The sequence below is a fragment of the Hemitrygon akajei genome, chromosome 24 (genome assembly GCF_048418815.1).
Source record: "Hemitrygon akajei chromosome 24, sHemAka1.3, whole genome shotgun sequence".
NCBI lineage: Eukaryota > Metazoa > Chordata > Chondrichthyes > Myliobatiformes > Dasyatidae > Hemitrygon > Hemitrygon akajei.
This window is the reverse complement of record NC_133147.1, coordinates 42,667,453-42,683,624: the sequence shown is the minus strand read 5'-3', so window position 1 is coordinate 42,683,624 and position 16,172 is coordinate 42,667,453. Positions and strand designations below refer to the sequence as shown.

Below are 16,172 nucleotides of genomic sequence, written 5' to 3'. Positions count from 1 at the left end.
ACTGTGCTCTCTGGTCCTGAACAACCCCACGATAGGAAACATCCTCTCCACATCCACACTGTGCCCACTGGTCCTGAACACCCCCACCATGGAAACATTCTCTAAACATCCACTCTCTGCCCTCTGGTCCTAGACTCCCCCACCATAGGAAACATCCTCTCCACATCCACTCTGTGCCCTCTGGTCCTGAACAACCCCACCATAGGAAACATCCTCTCCACATCCACTCTGTGCCCTCTGGTCCTGAACAACCCCACCATAGGAAACATCCTCTCCACATCCACTCTGTGCCCTCTGGTCCTGAACAACCCACCATAGGAAACATTCTCTCCACATCCACTCTGTGCCCTCTGGTCCTAGACTCCCCACCATAGGAAACATCCTCTCCACATCCACTCTGTGCCCTCTGGTCCTAGAATCCCCACCAGAGGAAATATCCTCTGCACATCCACTCTGTCTGTGCCCTCTGGCCCTAGACTCCCCCACCATAGGAAATATCCTCTCCACATCCACTCTGTGCCCTCTGGTCCTGAACACCACCACCATAGGAAACATCCTCTCCACATCCACTCTGTGCCCTCTGATCCTAGACTCCCAACCATAGGAAACATTCTCTCCAAATCCACTCTGTCTGTGCCCTCTGGTCCCAGACACCCCCACCATAGGAAACATCCTCTCCACATCCACTCTATGCCCTCTGGTCCCGAACACCCCACCATAGGAAACATCCTCTCCACATCCACTCTGTGCCCTCTGGTCCTGATCACTCCTACCATGAGATACATCCTCTCCACATCCACTCTGTGACCTCTTGTCCTGAACACCCCACCATAGGAAACATCCTCTCCACATCCACTCTGTCTGTGCCCTCTGGTCCTGATCACCCCTACCATGAGAAACATCCTCTCCAAATCCACTCTGTGCCCTCTTGTCCTGAACACCCCACCATAGGAAACATCCTCTCCACATCCACTCTGTGCTCTCTGGTCCTAGACTCCCCACCATAGGAAACATTCTCTCCACATCCACTCTGTGCCCTCTGATCCTAGAGTCTCCACCATAGGTAACATCCTCTCCACATCTACTCTGTGCCCTCTGGTCCTGAACACCCCACCATAGGAAACATCCTCTCCACATCCACACTGTGCTCTCTGGTCCTGAACAACCCCACCATAGGAAACATCCTCTCCACATCCACACTGTGCCCACTGGTCCTGAACAACCCCACCATAGGAAACATCCTCTCCACATCCACTCTGTGCGCTCTGGTCCTGAACAACCCCACCATAGGAAACATCCTCTCCACATCCACTATGTGCCCTCTGGTCCTGAACACAACACCACAGGAAACATTCTTTCCACATCCACTCTGTGCCCTCTGATCCTAGACTCCCCACCATAGGAAACATTCTCTCCAAATCCACTCTGTCTGTGCCCTCTGGTCCCAGACTCCCCCACCATAGGAATCATCCTCTCCACATCCACTCTATGCCCTCTGGTCCTGAACACCCCACCATAGGAAACATCCTCTCCACATCCACTCTGTGCCCTCTGGTCCTGATCACCCCTACCATGAGAAACATCCTCTCCACATCCACTCTGTGACCTCTTGTCCTGAACACCCCACCATAGGAAACATCCTCTCCACATCCACTCTGTCTGTGCCCTCTGGTCCTGATCACCCCTACCATGAGAAACATCCTCTCCACATCCACTCTGTGCCCTCTTGTCCTGAACACCCCACCATAGGAAACATCCTCTCCACATCCACTCTGTCTGTGCCCTCTGGTCCTAGACTCCCCACCAGAGGAAACATCCTCTCCACATCCACTCTGTGCCCTCTGGTCCTAGACTCCCCACCATAGGAAACATCCTCTCCACATCCACTCTGTGCCCTCTGGACCTGAACACCCCTCCATAGGAAACATCCTCTCCACATCCACTCTGTGCCCTCTGGACCTGAACACCCCACCAAAGGGAACATTCTCTCCACATCCACTCTGTGCCCTCTGGTCCTGAACAGCCCACCATAGGAAACATCCTCTCCACATCCACTCTGTGCGCTCTGGTCCTGAACAACCCCACCATAGGAAACATCCTCTCCACATCCACTCTGTGCCCTCTGGTCCTGAACACCCCCACCATAGGAAACATTCTCTCCACATCCACTCTGTGCCCTCTGGTCCTGAACACACCCACCATAGGAAACATCCTCTCCACATCCACTCTGTGCCCTCTGGTCCTGAACACCCCACCATAGGAAACATCCTCTCCACATCCACTCTGTGCCCTCTGGTCCTGAACACCCCACCATAGGAAACATCCGCTCCACATCCACTCTCTGCCATCTGGTCCTGAACAACCCCACCATAGGAAACATCCTCTCCACATCCACTCTGTTTGTGCCCTCTGGTCCTAGATGCCCCCACCATAGGAAACATCCTCTCCACATCCACTCTGTCTGTGCCCTCTGGTTCTAGACTCGCCCACCATAGGAAACATCCTCTCCACATCCACTCTGTGCCCTCTGGTCCTGAACACCCCACCATAGGAAATATCCTCTCCACATCCACTCTGGTCCTAGACTCCTCACCATAGGAAATATCCTCTCCACATCCACTCTGTGCCCTCTGGTCCTGAACACCCCACCATAGGAAACATTCTCTCCACATCCACTCTGTGCCCTCTGGTCCTGAACAACCCCACCATGGAAACATTCTCTCCACATCCACTCTGTGCCCTCGGGTCCTGAGCACCCCCAGCATAGGAAACATCCTCTCCACATCCACTCTGTGCCCTCTGGACCTGAACACCCCACCATGGGAAACATTCTCTGCACATCCACTCTGTGCCCTCTGGTCCTAGAGTCCCCACCATAGGTAACATCCTCTCCACATCTACTCTGTGCCCTCTGGTCCTGAACACCCCACCATAGGAAACATCCTCTCCACATCCACTCTGTGCCCTCTGGTACTGAACAACCCACCATAGGAAACATCCTCTCCACATCCACTCTGTCTGTGCCCTCTGGTCCTAGATGCCCCCACCATAGGAAACATCCTCTCCACATCCACTCTGTCTGTGCCCTCTGGTTCTAGACTCGCCCACCATAGGAAACATCCTCTCCACATCCACTCTGTGCCCTCTGGTCCTGAACACCCCACCATAGGAAACATCCTCTCCACATCCACTCTGTGCCCTCTGGTCCTAGAATCCCCACCAGAGGAAATATCCTCTGCACATCCACTCTGTCTGTGCCCTCTGGCCCTAGACTCCCCCACCATAGGAAATATCCTCTCCACATCCACTCTGTGCCCTCTGGTCCTGAACACCACCACCATAGGAAACATCCTCTCCACATCCACTCTGTGCCCTCTGATCCTAGACTCCCAACCATAGGAAACATTCTCTCCAAATCCACTCTGTCTGTGCCCTCTGGTCCCAGACACCCCCACCATAGGAAACATCCTCTCCACATCCACTCTATGCCCTCTGGTCCCGAACACCCCACCATAGGAAACATCCTCTCCACATCCACTCTGTGCCCTCTGGTCCTGATCACTCCTACCATGAGATACATCCTCTCCACATCCACTCTGTGACCTCTTGTCCTGAACACCCCACCATAGGAAACATCCTCTCCACATCCACTCTGTCTGTGCCCTCTGGTCCTGATCACCCCTACCATGAGAAACATCCTCTCCAAATCCACTCTGTGCCCTCTTGTCCTGAACACCCCACCATAGGAAACATCCTCTCCACATCCACTCTGTGCTCTCTGGTCCTAGACTCCCCACCATAGGAAACATTCTCTCCACATCCACTCTGTGCCCTCTGATCCTAGAGTCTCCACCATAGGTAACATCCTCTCCACATCTACTCTGTGCCCTCTGGTCCTGAACACCCCACCATAGGAAACATCCTCTCCACATCCACACTGTGCTCTCTGGTCCTGAACAACCCCACCATAGGAAACATCCTCTCCACATCCACACTGTGCCCACTGGTCCTGAACAACCCCACCATAGGAAACATCCTCTCCACATCCACTCTGTGCCCTCTGATCCTAGACTCCCAACCATAGGAAACATTCTCTCCAAATCCACTCTGTCTGTGCCCTCTGGTCCCAGACACCCCCACCATAGGAAACATCCTCTCCACATCCACTCTGTGCCCTCTGATCCTAGACTCCCCACCATAGGAAACATTCTCTCCAAATCCACTCTGTCTGTGCCCTCTGGTCCCAGACTCCCCCACCATAGGAATCATCCTCTCCACATCCACTCTATGCCCTCTGGTCCTGAACACCCCACCATAGGAAACATCCTCTCCACATCCACTCTGTGCCCTCTGGTCCTGATCACCCCTACCATGAGAAACATCCTCTCCACATCCACTCTGTGACCTCTTGTCCTGAACACCCCACCATAGGAAACATCCTCTCCACATCCACTCTGTCTGTGCCCTCTGGTCCTGATCACCCCTACCATGAGAAACATCCTCTCCACATCCACTCTGTGCCCTCTTGTCCTGAACACCCCACCATAGGAAACATCCTCTCCACATCCACTCTGTCTGTGCCCTCTGGTCCTAGACTCCCCACCAGAGGAAACATCCTCTCCACATCCACTCTGTGCCCTCTGGTCCTAGACTCCCCACCATAGGAAACATCCTCTCCACATCCACTCTGTGCCCTCTGGACCTGAACACCCCTCCATAGGAAACATCCTCTCCACATCCACTCTGTGCCCTCTGGACCTGAACACCCCACCAAAGGGAACATTCTCTCCACATCCACTCTGTGCCCTCTGGTCCTGAACAGCCCACCATAGGAAACATCCTCTCCACATCCACTCTGTGCGCTCTGGTCCTGAACAACCCCACCATAGGAAACATCCTCTCCACATCCACTCTGTGCCCTCTGGTCCTGAACACCCCCACCATAGGAAACATTCTCTCCACATCCACTCTGTGCCCTCTGGTCCTGAACACACCCACCATAGGAAACATCCTCTCCACATCCACTCTGTGCCCTCTGGTCCTGAACACCCCACCATAGGAAACATCCTCTCCACATCCACTCTGTGCCCTCTGGTCCTGAACACCCCACCATAGGAAACATCCGCTCCACATCCACTCTCTGCCATCTGGTCCTGAACAACCCCACCATAGGAAACATCCTCTCCACATCCACTCTGTCTGTGCCCTCTGGTTCTAGACTCGCCCACCATAGGAAACATCCTCTCCACATCCACTCTGTGCCCTCTGGTCCTGAACACCCCACCATAGGAAATATCCTCTCCACATCCACTCTGGTCCTAGACTCCTCACCATAGGAAATATCCTCTCCACATCCACTCTGTGCCCTCTGGTCCTGAACACCCCACCATAGGAAACATTCTCTCCACATCCACTCTGTGCCCTCTGGTCCTGAACAACCCCACCATGGAAACATTCTCTCCACATCCACTCTGTGCCCTCGGGTCCTGAACACCCCCACCATAGGAAACATCCTCTCCACATCCACTCTGTGCCCTCTGGACCTGAACACCCCACCATGGGAAACATTCTCTGCACATCCACTCTGTGCCCTCTGGTCCTAGAGTCCCCACCATAGGTAACATCCTCTCCACATCTACTCTGTGCCCTCTGGTCCTGAACACCCCACCATAGGAAACATCCTCTCCACATCCACTCTGTGCCCTCTGGTACTGAACAACCCACCATAGGAAACATCCTCTCCACATCCACTCTGTCTGTGCCCTCTGGTCCTAGACTCGCCCACCATAGGAAACATCCTCTCCACAACCACTCTGTGCCCTCTGGCTCTGAACAACCCCACCATAGGAAACATTCTCTCCACATCCACTCTGTGCCCTCTGGTCTTGAACAACCCCACCATAGGAAACATTCTCTCCACATCCACTCTGTCTGTGCCCTGTGGTCCTAGACTCGCCCACCATAGGAAACATTCTCTCCACATCCACTCTGTGCCCTCTGGTCCTGAACACCCCACCATAGGAAATATCCTCTCCACATCCACTCTGTGCACTCTGGTCCTGAACACCCCACCATAGGAAACATTCTCTCCACATCCACTCTATGCCCTCTGGTCCTGAACAACCCCACCATGGAAACATTCTCTCCACATCCTCTGTGCCCTCTGGTCCTGAACAACCCCACCATGGAAACATTCTCTGCACATCCAATCTGTGCCCTCTGGTCCTGAACAACCCCACCATAGGAAACATCCTCTCCACATCCACTCTGGTCCTGAACAGCCCACCATAGGAAACATCCTCTCCACATCCACTCTGTGCCCTCTGGTCCTGAACAACCCCACCATAGGAAAAATCCTCTCCACATCCACTCTGTGCCCTCTGGTCCTGATCACCGCACCATAGGAAACATACTCTTCTTAGGCCTTTCCGTAGGTCTCAATGAGATTTCCCCCCTCGTTCTAAACTCCGGTTATTACAGGCCCAGAGTCAATCAAATGCTCCTCATTCCTGCGATTACTACAAGCACTTCTGCAATCTTGACTCTGTACAACCTTCTCCTCAGACAGGGGGCCCTATGTCACCTATGTTGGCCTTCACTGTGCGGTGGACCCTGAGATATTGGGGTGTTCCCCCTCAACCTCTGCTGTTGGAGAAGGGGCCGTGTGGTGTTCGGCACATACAGGTTGTCCAAGGTCTCGAGGGCTTTGGTGGACCATAGCTAATCGCTTGGCCTCTGAATGTGGGCAGAGACAGAGCTGAATTCATCAGGCAGTGGAGAGAAACCAATGCATGGCCTCCAGTCAGATTTACAGTGTCCATCAATTTCCTGTCCTGGCTTCGAGGGAAGGTCATGTTGGATCAGAGTGTAATTTTGTTATTTTTCTCACAGATTCTTCTTTCTCCTGAGGCCCCCCATTGGTTAGGGTCAACCGTGGAAGTTGTGTCCAGGGCTACACAAGTCAGGGCTGTACAACATGGAGAGCAAGCTGTTGTCCACGTAACAAACTCCCCCTCTCCACCCAGCTGATGAATCCAAAGGAACGGCAGAGACCCAGACAGTTTGGCAGCAGCAACGTGACAAGAACTGCCAGTCAGCATTGAACTCAGTGTAGGACTACGTTAGGGCTCCCAGCTCTGGATTTATCCTTGGCACTTACTCCCAAAGACTTTCCCATGAGTGGGTACAGCCACAAGGCAGCAGAGGTTTGAGATCAGAGTTTTCCTTCTCCTAGATGAGATGCCAACCATGGTCAAGGAGCCCCGCCTGCCCGAAACAACTGGTTTAAAGGCAGCAGTAACCCGGCTTAGCCTCTTTTCCTGTCTGTAGGAACTATGCATATACACGTACAGTACTTTGAACTTCAAGGTTTGACATGCATTCAGAGATGCACACCATTGGAATGAGGGTTATCCTGAAAAACGTCGTCTCATTTTTACTATGTGCTGTACCAGCAGTTATGGTCGAATTGACAATAAAAGTGATTCGAGCCACTGTCTGCCTGTGCCACTCTGGCCCTTCTCCCCCGACTTCTCTCATTAACAAGGCGCTTTGCCCCCACAGAACTGCCGCTCATTGGATTTTTTTTGATTCTCGCACCATTCTCTGTAAAGTTTCGAGAATGCTCTGCATGAATTGTGTCGACACACGCTCTGGCACCAATGCAGCTCGTCCGCAGTATTCCGAGCACTGCATCAAGACGGCACCAGCGACTAATAGCAACATCCTACAGACAGTTCACAGAACTATGTCTCCTTTTAAATAAATATTTTAAAATCTTTTAAAAATACTTCTACTAATCTGTGCGCGACTGGAGCCCCTGTACTGTACATATTGATAATGTTTTTGGGCTGACTGAATGATTTGGTTCTTTGGATGCCTCGGAGGGAATTCACTGCGGTTGACTACGGAGAACTACTCGGCCTAATGGTGGAGCCCAAACTCACAATCGGCTCCTGATTAAGGTGTCGAGCAAGATTGAAACCAACGAGGGACCGGAAGGCGAGCGAGCGTGTGTCCAGTACCGCCTGCCTGAGTTTGACCAGTGACTGTCTGCCTCTCACACGCTGCTGGTCTTGGGCAAGGTTTGATCAGTGTGGTTTGTCAATTGGACTCGTTGTTTAGGGTTATCTGCAGCTCCTGCTCTACGTGTTTCTGGTTTCTGGGGTGGACTGGCTCTGCGGCCAGCAGTCAATGAACAACACAGTGCTAGACTGAACTGAACTGAACAATCCCAGACTGTCTCGAAGTCTTTGCGGCTTGATGTTTAATATCCTGTGTGCTGTTCGCTCATCTTTTTGCACACTGGGCATCTGATTGGGTTATACGGCGTTTGGTTGAGGATGCCCTCGGGAAGATTTATCTCAGGGTTGTATCCTACTTACGTACGAGGAGTGATTGATATGTTCGTGGCCCAAGGCAGAAGGAGTCAATTTTAGAAAACCTAGCACATTTAATTTTCAACATAGTCCCCTCCTACATTTACACACTTAGTCCAGTGGTCGTGGAGCATACGGATCTTGGACCTCCAGAAAGTGTCCACAGCAGGGGTGATTGATAAATTCCTGGCCCAGGATAGAAGATGAGTTATACAGTTCTCGTTACATGCACATACAGGTCAACTCTTCGGGTGATTTTAGAGGAAGTTTGAAGTTTATAACTCATCTCCTTCTACCTTAGGCCACATACTTATTAATCACCCCTGCTGTGGACACTTTCTAGAGGTCCAAGATCCGAATGCTCCACGACGGCTGGACTAAGTGTGTAAGTGTCGGAGGGGACTATGTTGAGAAATAAATGTGCTATCTTGTCTGAAACGTGCCTGTGCAGCCTGCAAGTGTTACCGTGCTTCCAGCGCCAACGCAGCAGGCCCAGAACCCGAGCGTCCCTGGACTGTGGGAGGAAACACACGCGGTCACGGTGAAAAAGTACAAACTCCTTCCAGACCGCGGCGGGAAGTGAATCCCGATCACTGGCGCTGACCGCTAAGTTACTCCCCCACCCTTCAGCGGAAGTTCTCAGTCACGCCTCTTCCATTCCATTCGAATAGTCACTCCCCTCAACTCCACCAGTGTTTGCTCCCACTGAGGTTTATTTGAAACTTTTATACAAAATTTAAATAAACAAAAGTCATGTACAAAATCCGTGTGTGTGTGTGTGTGAGTGGGGTGGGGGGGGTCGCTCCTCGGTCCCGGACTCACTCCCCTCCCCTTCACCCGCTGGAGTCGGCCCAGCGGAAGAATCCACAGCGGGAGGCGGGGTTGTGGGGTGGTCCGGGGGGGGCGGCGGCAGGAGTAGAAGCCCCTCCCGCGGTTGGGGCCAGCCTTCCTGACCGTGCGCAGGACGCAGGGCTCGCCGTGGCCGGGGCAGGCTGGGGGCGGGGGCCTCCCCCTCAGCAGCCCCTTCCAGAAGTCAGCGGGGGGTGGCGCCACCCCCTCCGAGGCCCCAGTCGGGGGGGAGGAGGGGGGCAGGGGGCTCGGGGAACGGGAGCCGGCACCCTCACCGCCCGCCGGCTTGAAGTAGGCCAGCAGGTTCCCAGACGGGCAGGGGCGTCCATTGACCTTCTTCCCCCTTCTGCCACCTATCGCCGGCCTGGGCTTGGCCCCCGCTTCTGCCCCTTGGCCAGACTTGGCTCCTTCGTTTAGGTGAGAGTTGGCCCTGGCTCCCAGCCGAAACTCTGCCCCCTCCTCCCCAGAAGCCAGCGGGGAGGGTGGACCATGGTCAGGGCGGGGCAGGGCGACCAGGAAACGGGAGAGGGTCTGCTGGACCCCGGCAAACTCTGGCAGGTGCTTGGTGCAGAGCGGGGGGAGGCGGGCTGCGGGCAGGCAGCGGGCCCTGAGCCATGCCCGCACGGGGCAGTGGTCTGAGCCCCGCACCTCGGTCAGCAGGTCGCAGCCCCCCAACCAGCGCCGGGCCTGGGGGCCGCCAGCCAGGACGTAGTCGATGCGTGTGCCGTAGTTGGTCTCCCGGGCGCCCGTGCTGGTCTGCCAGCAGCTGTAGGCCTCCAGCCGGCCCGGGTGGAAGAGCCGGAAGGTGTCGACGAAGAGCCTACCTCCTGTCCCTTCCTCCTCCTCCTCCTCCTCCTGGCACACGAACCCATCCAACCACCTTCGCCCGGGCTGGGCAGCGAACTCGTCCTGTGGGAGGGAGGGGGAAGAGGAGATGACAGGTCACAAATCTGGGATGGGGACACCGTGTGCATCGCCCCAGTGCACTAACCCAGAGCAAGAAGGAGCCAGCATGGGAATAAACCCTTCCCCTACGGCTGGGCAGGAAAACAGATCTGTAACGCACATATAGATCCATAATTCCTTTCAAAGTGGTAGATACGGTCATGAAAATCTGTGGATGTGTGGTGGAGAGTGTACTGACTGACTGCGTCACAGCCTGGTATGGAAACACTGATGACCTTGAATGGAAAAGCCTACAAAACGTGGTGGATATGGCCCAGTTCATCACGGGGAACAGAAATACATTCTGTAACGATCAATGAACCAATTGTTTGTAAACACCTTGTCTGGTGTTTTTGGGCTGGGTGGGTGCCAAACCACCACCACCCCCCCCCCACCAACCTGGGACTCTTTCTCTGTCATCTGTCCCACATACACCCCCCTCCCCCCCCACCACGGTGCTCCACCCTCAACACCCTCTGCTCCCACCAGATTTATGAACCCATTGACAAAAGTCTCAGGCACCCTAACTATATAATTTTGCACAGTTCTGCACGGAAGATACCGAGGGAGGGGGACGGGGGTGCTGCAAGCCGCTCCCCGTCCCCACCCCAGGTGCAGTGAGTCCAGGACAGGAAGGTGCGTGTCCTCACCAGGTCTCCGGGCTGGCAGTGGTCAATGGGCCGATGAGAGATGTTCAGGTCTCCGAGTACAAGCACAATCCTGCACAAAGAAGGGAGGAGTGAGGCAGGAAATACATCGCGTCCCTCCCCTCACCCAGGAGCGTCACGAGCTCAGGTCTGCCCGGGGAGGTGAGTCAGGGAAACGGTCCCAGCCCCCTCTGTCAGGGGTCATGGTTCACAGTGGCGGCTGCCAGTGTTGGGGGTCATAGGTCGGTGGAGAGGATTGTGGGTTGGGTCAGGGGTTAGGGGTCGGGGAAGCCTTACTCTCCGTCCCGAAGCAGGGCCTCGGCCCTGGCCTGCAGCAGTTGGCAGAAACGCAGTTTGAACTGGAGGCGCTGCTGGTTGTCGGGGTCGGCCCGGGGGACGTAAACGTTGATCACAGCGAGAGTCCTCTCCCCCTCCTCCGACAGCCTGTGCGTGTGGGGGGGAGGAAGAAGGAGATGGAGAGCAGAGGGCAGTGGGGGAGGGGAGAAGGGTGGAGAGGGAGATGGAGAGAACAGAGGGGAGGGTTTGGGGGGAGAGGGAGGGGTGTGGATAGGGGAGGAGGGAGGGCAGGGAAAAGAGAGGAGGGATTGATGAGGGGTTAGTGAGGAAGGGGGAAGGGGTGCAAGGGGAGGGAGATAGGGCAGGAGGGGAGGGAAAGGTGAGGAAGGGGGAAGGGGCAATGGGAGAGGGAAGGGGTTAGGGGAGGGAGATAGGGCAGGAGGGGAGGGAAAGGTGAGGAAGGGGGAAGGGGCAATGGGAGGGGAGGGGTTAGGGCAGGGAGGGGCAGGGTGAGGGAGAGGGGGAGAGAAGGTGGGAGAGATTCTGTCAACCGATGCCTCTCAGCTCCCTTTCCCCGCCACTACTCCCATATCGCTGACTCCTCCTCACTGCACAGAGCCTCTTCCACCTGGTGTCACCCACCCTCCCTGCCGGCTCCTCCCTTCTCGCCACCCCCCCCGCTCTCCCCGCTCCCCCCGGCGCAGCGCCGTGCAGGGTTACCGTAGGCGGTGTTTAGTGATGAGGGCCCGGCCCTCACTGTCCAGCTGTCGGAGCTCCTGGTCAGAGAACTGGTCGGTCAGCCCCAGGGGGAGAGGGGCCCCACTCCCGGAGAGCACCCCCGAAAGACCCTCCTCTGCCGCAAACGGGGCGACGTCATCCGTGCAGTAGGTGGCCACACCTGGACAGGGTTGGAACACATCACAGCACACCTGAACATGCACCCTGGGGTGGGGAGCGGGGAGGGGGGTAGAGATGAGGTGTGCTGAGGAAGTGGAAAGGGGCAGGAAGTAAGGGAAGGAGGGAGGGGGAACAGGGAAAGGAGAGGTGAAAAGGAAAGGAGGGAGAGGTGAAAGGGTAGGAAGGGAGAGGTGAAAGGGTAGGGAGGGGGGCAGGAAGTAAGGGAAGGAGGGAGGGGGAACAGGGAAAGTAGGGAGAGGTGAAAGGATAGGGAGGGGGGCAGGAAGTAAGGGAAGGAGGGAGGGGGAACAGGGAAAGGTGGGAGAGGTGAAAGGGTAGGGAGGGAGAGGTGAAAGGATAGGGAGGGAGAGATGAAAGGGTAGGGAGGGAGAGGTGAAAGGATAGGGAGGGGGGCAGGAAGTGAGGGAAGGAGGGAGGGGGAACAGGGAAAGGTGGGAGAGGTGAAAGGGTAGGGAGGGAGAGGTGAAAGGGTAGGGAGGGAGAGGTGAAAGGATAGGGAGGGGGGCAGGAAGTAAGGGAAGGAGGGAGGGGGAACAGGGAAAGGTGGGAGAGGTGAAAGGGTAGGGAGGGAGAGGTGAAAGGGTAGGGAGGGGGGCAGGAAGTAAGGGAAGGAGGGAGGGGGAACAGGGAAAGGAGGGAGAGGTGAAAGGGTAGGGAGGGGGTAGCATTGCGCGATGGGAAGTACCTGAGTAGCCAGTGCGTGTACGGCTGTGGCTGAAGTAGGAGTTAAAGCCCTCGAGGATGGCCACGTCCTCCTCCAGCAGGTCTCCTGGGCACAGGGGGAGAGGCAGCCGTTAGTGCCGCTGAGAGTGGGATGGGGGTCGTGGCCGAGCAGGAGCCCGGTGTGGTGGGAGAGACCTGGAGAGTGGAGCCGCCAGGAGCAGGGAGGTGACCGATGGGCGGTCCGCCCTCGAGCCGAGGAGCGGACGAAGGGAGATGGTGACCCAGCTCTCCCGCAGACTGGCAGAGCGTGGGTTCAGACAGGAATGGGACCACCAGCGAGGAACGGCCGGCTTCAGTCAGATCCTCCACGCCAGCCATTGAAGGGAAAGTTATAGAGTAACAGAAACAGGCTCTTCAGCCCATCTCATCCATACTAAACAAGATGGCCACCCATTTGCCTCGCCATACCCCTCTGAACCTTGGTAAACTGGTTTAGAATTGTCAGAGTTTCAGTAAAAATCCTTGCTGTCCACACAGATTATTTCATTTCACAGTGCACTAAGGTACAGAACTGTGCACATAATATATAGCCAGGGTGCCTAAGACTTTTGCACAGTACTGTAGTAATTTTGTGTATTGCGATGTACTGTTACCACAAAAAAAGCCACATTTCATGGATGATAAACCTGATTGATTCCGATTGCTATTGTGGACTGAGAGTGGGAAGGAGGCAGGAAAAGAGGAATCATGGTTGGGAAAGGGGGAAGGGAGTGGGAAGCAGCAGAGGGGCATTCTGTAATGAATGACCTGGAATCAAATGACGTTGCCTGGTGTCTCAGGGCTGGGTGTGTCTGCACCTGTGCCACGCACCAACCCAACCCTCATCCTCTGCCACCTGCCCACACCCCTCCCCCCTCACCATTCCCAACGCACACATACATAGAAACATTGAAAACCTACAGCACGACAGGCCCTTCGGCCCACAAAGCTGTCCTGAACATGTCCTTACCTTAGAATTTACCTAGCACTCTATTTTTCTGAGCTTCATGTACCTATCCAGGATAGACCCTATCGTATCCAACTCCACCGCCGTTACTGACAGCCTATTCCACGCACTCACCACTCTCTGTGTAAAAACTTACCCAACATCTCCTCTGCACCTACTTCCATGCATCTTAAACCTGTGCCCCCTCATGCCAGCCATTTCAGCCCTGGGAAAAAGCCTCTGACTATCCACACGATCAATGCCTCATCATCATCTTGTACACCTCTATCAGGTCACCTCTCATCCTCCGTTGCTCCAAGGAGAAAAAGGCTGAGTTCACTCAACCTATCCTCATAAGGCATGCTCCCCAATCCAGGCGACATCCTTGTAAATCTCCTCTACACCCTTTCTATGGCTTCCACATCCTTCCTGTGGTGAGGTGACCAGAACTGAGCACAGTACTCCAAGTGGGGTCTAAGCAGGGTCCTATATAGCTATAACATTACCTCTCGGCTCTTAAACTCAATCCCATCATTGAAGGCCAATGCACCGTATGTCTCCTTAGCCACAGAGTCAACCTGCGTAGCAGCTTTGAGTGTCCTATGGACTCAGACCCCAAGATCCCTCTGATCCTCCACACTGCCCAGAGTCTTGCCATTAATAATATATCGTCATTATATTTGACCTACCAAAATGAACCACCTCACACTTATCTGGGTTGAACTCCATCTGCCACTTCTCAGCCCAGTTTTGCATCCTATCAATGTCCCTCTGTAACCTCTGACAGCCCTCCACGCTATCCACAACACTCCCAACCTTTGTGTCAGCAGCAAATTTACTGACCTTTGGACTTTAGTACTGTAGGACAAGGTAAAACTACAACAGAATTCAGAGTAAAGTGTTACAATAAGGTGCAAGGGCTACGGTAGACTCCGGGGTCAAGGGTCCATCTTATCTGCACTTGGGAAGACGGGGTTGACCCTGATGGGCATGCTTTTGTATCTTCTGCCCGTTGGGAGAGGGTGGGGTCATTGGTCAATTATTCCAACTCCCTCCCTTCATCCCCCTCCCTCTCCCTCACTCCCTCTCTCCCTCACTCACGGCTCACTCGGGTCTCCTGCAGGCAGATAATGTGGGCGCCCAGACTCAGCAGCGTGGGCCGCAGTTGCTTCCCGCGGGCCCGGATCCCGTTCATGTTCCAGCTGACCAGCCGGAGGCCGGACTCCGGGCCCGCGGTCTCCATGTGCAAGGCGCCAGGACCAGCCTCGGGGGAGGAGTCGGCGCCGCTGGCGGGCCGGAGGATCCCGCCGCAGCGCCGCCAGCCTCCTGGAGGAGCTGGGCACAGCGCCACTCGCGGGCTGGAGGACCCAGGCACGGCGACGCCAGCCTATTGGCGGCATAGCGCCACCAGCAGCCTTGGAGGACCCGGGCACAGTTCCACCAGCCGCCTGGAGGAGCTGGCCACAGCGCCACTCGCGGCTGGAGGACTCGGGCAAAGGTCCGCCAGCCTCCGGGAGGAGTTGGACACAGCGCCACCCGCCTCGTGGAGGACCCTGGCACAGTACCATTCTCTTTTTTTCAGGTTTATCAGCGCAGCATTTAATGTTTCTTCACAAGTTTTCAGAACATTTCAGTCAGGGCAGTTCGTTGGAATATTCGATCCTTTTCAAAGTTACACATACAGAGTACACACAAAATGCTGGTAGAACACAGCAGGCCAGGCAGCATCTATAGGGAGAAGCGCTGTCGATGTTTCGGGCCGAGACCCTTCGTCCTTTGCAACATACAGAGTAAGTTGATTAAGTGGATAGTAATTTTAGGCTAGAGGACCCGGGCATAGTACCATTGGCGGTCCGGATGACCTAGGCCCAGCGCCGCCAAGCGGCTGGAGGACACGGCCACAATGACGCCGCCGACTGGAAAACACAGCCACAGCGCCACCTGCGGGTTCGAGGAGCAGGACACAGCTCCAGCGGCAGGGCTGGAGGACCCGGACACAGCTCCAGCGGCAGGGCTGGAGGACCCGGACACACCGCTACCCACGGGTTGGAGGACCCGGACACATCGCTACCCACGGGCTGGAGGACCCGGACACACCGCTACCCACGGGTTGGAGGACCCGGACACATCGCTACCCACGGGCTGGAGGACCCGGACACATCGCTACCCACGGGTTGGAGGACCCGGACACATCGCTACCCACGGGCTGGAGGACCCGGACACACCGCTACCCACGGGTTGGAGGACCCGGACGCCTGGGGCAGTACTCGCTGGAATTCAGAAGAATGGGTTGAGATCTCATTGAGACCTTTCGAGTGTTGAAAATCTCAGATAGATTTGAAGAGCATGATTCCTAAGAGCAGAGGGCACAACCTCAGAATAGGGGGACGCCCTTATAGAACCGGAATTTCTTTAGCCAGAGAGTGGTGGAATTCGTTGCCTTTGGGTGCATTTCAGGCGGAGGTTGATAGCTATAGGTTGACTCATTAT

At 55.3% G+C, this 16,172-nt stretch overlaps 1 protein-coding gene across 1 annotated transcript; it reads right to left on the bottom strand.

Annotated features, from left to right (window-relative positions):
• Positions 1–9,073: 9,073 nt before the first annotated feature.
• On the bottom strand, positions 9,074–15,009 carry apex2 (APEX nuclease (apurinic/apyrimidinic endonuclease) 2). The gene is given in 7 exon segments (XM_073028700.1): positions 9,074–9,280; positions 9,282–10,136; positions 10,823–10,892; positions 11,117–11,263; positions 11,837–12,014; positions 12,720–12,803; positions 14,784–15,009. Coding segments are annotated over 7 exon segments (1,545 nt in total). The 5' UTR covers positions 14,926–15,009; the 3' UTR covers positions 9,074–9,211.
• Positions 15,010–16,172: the final 1,163 nt, after the last annotated feature.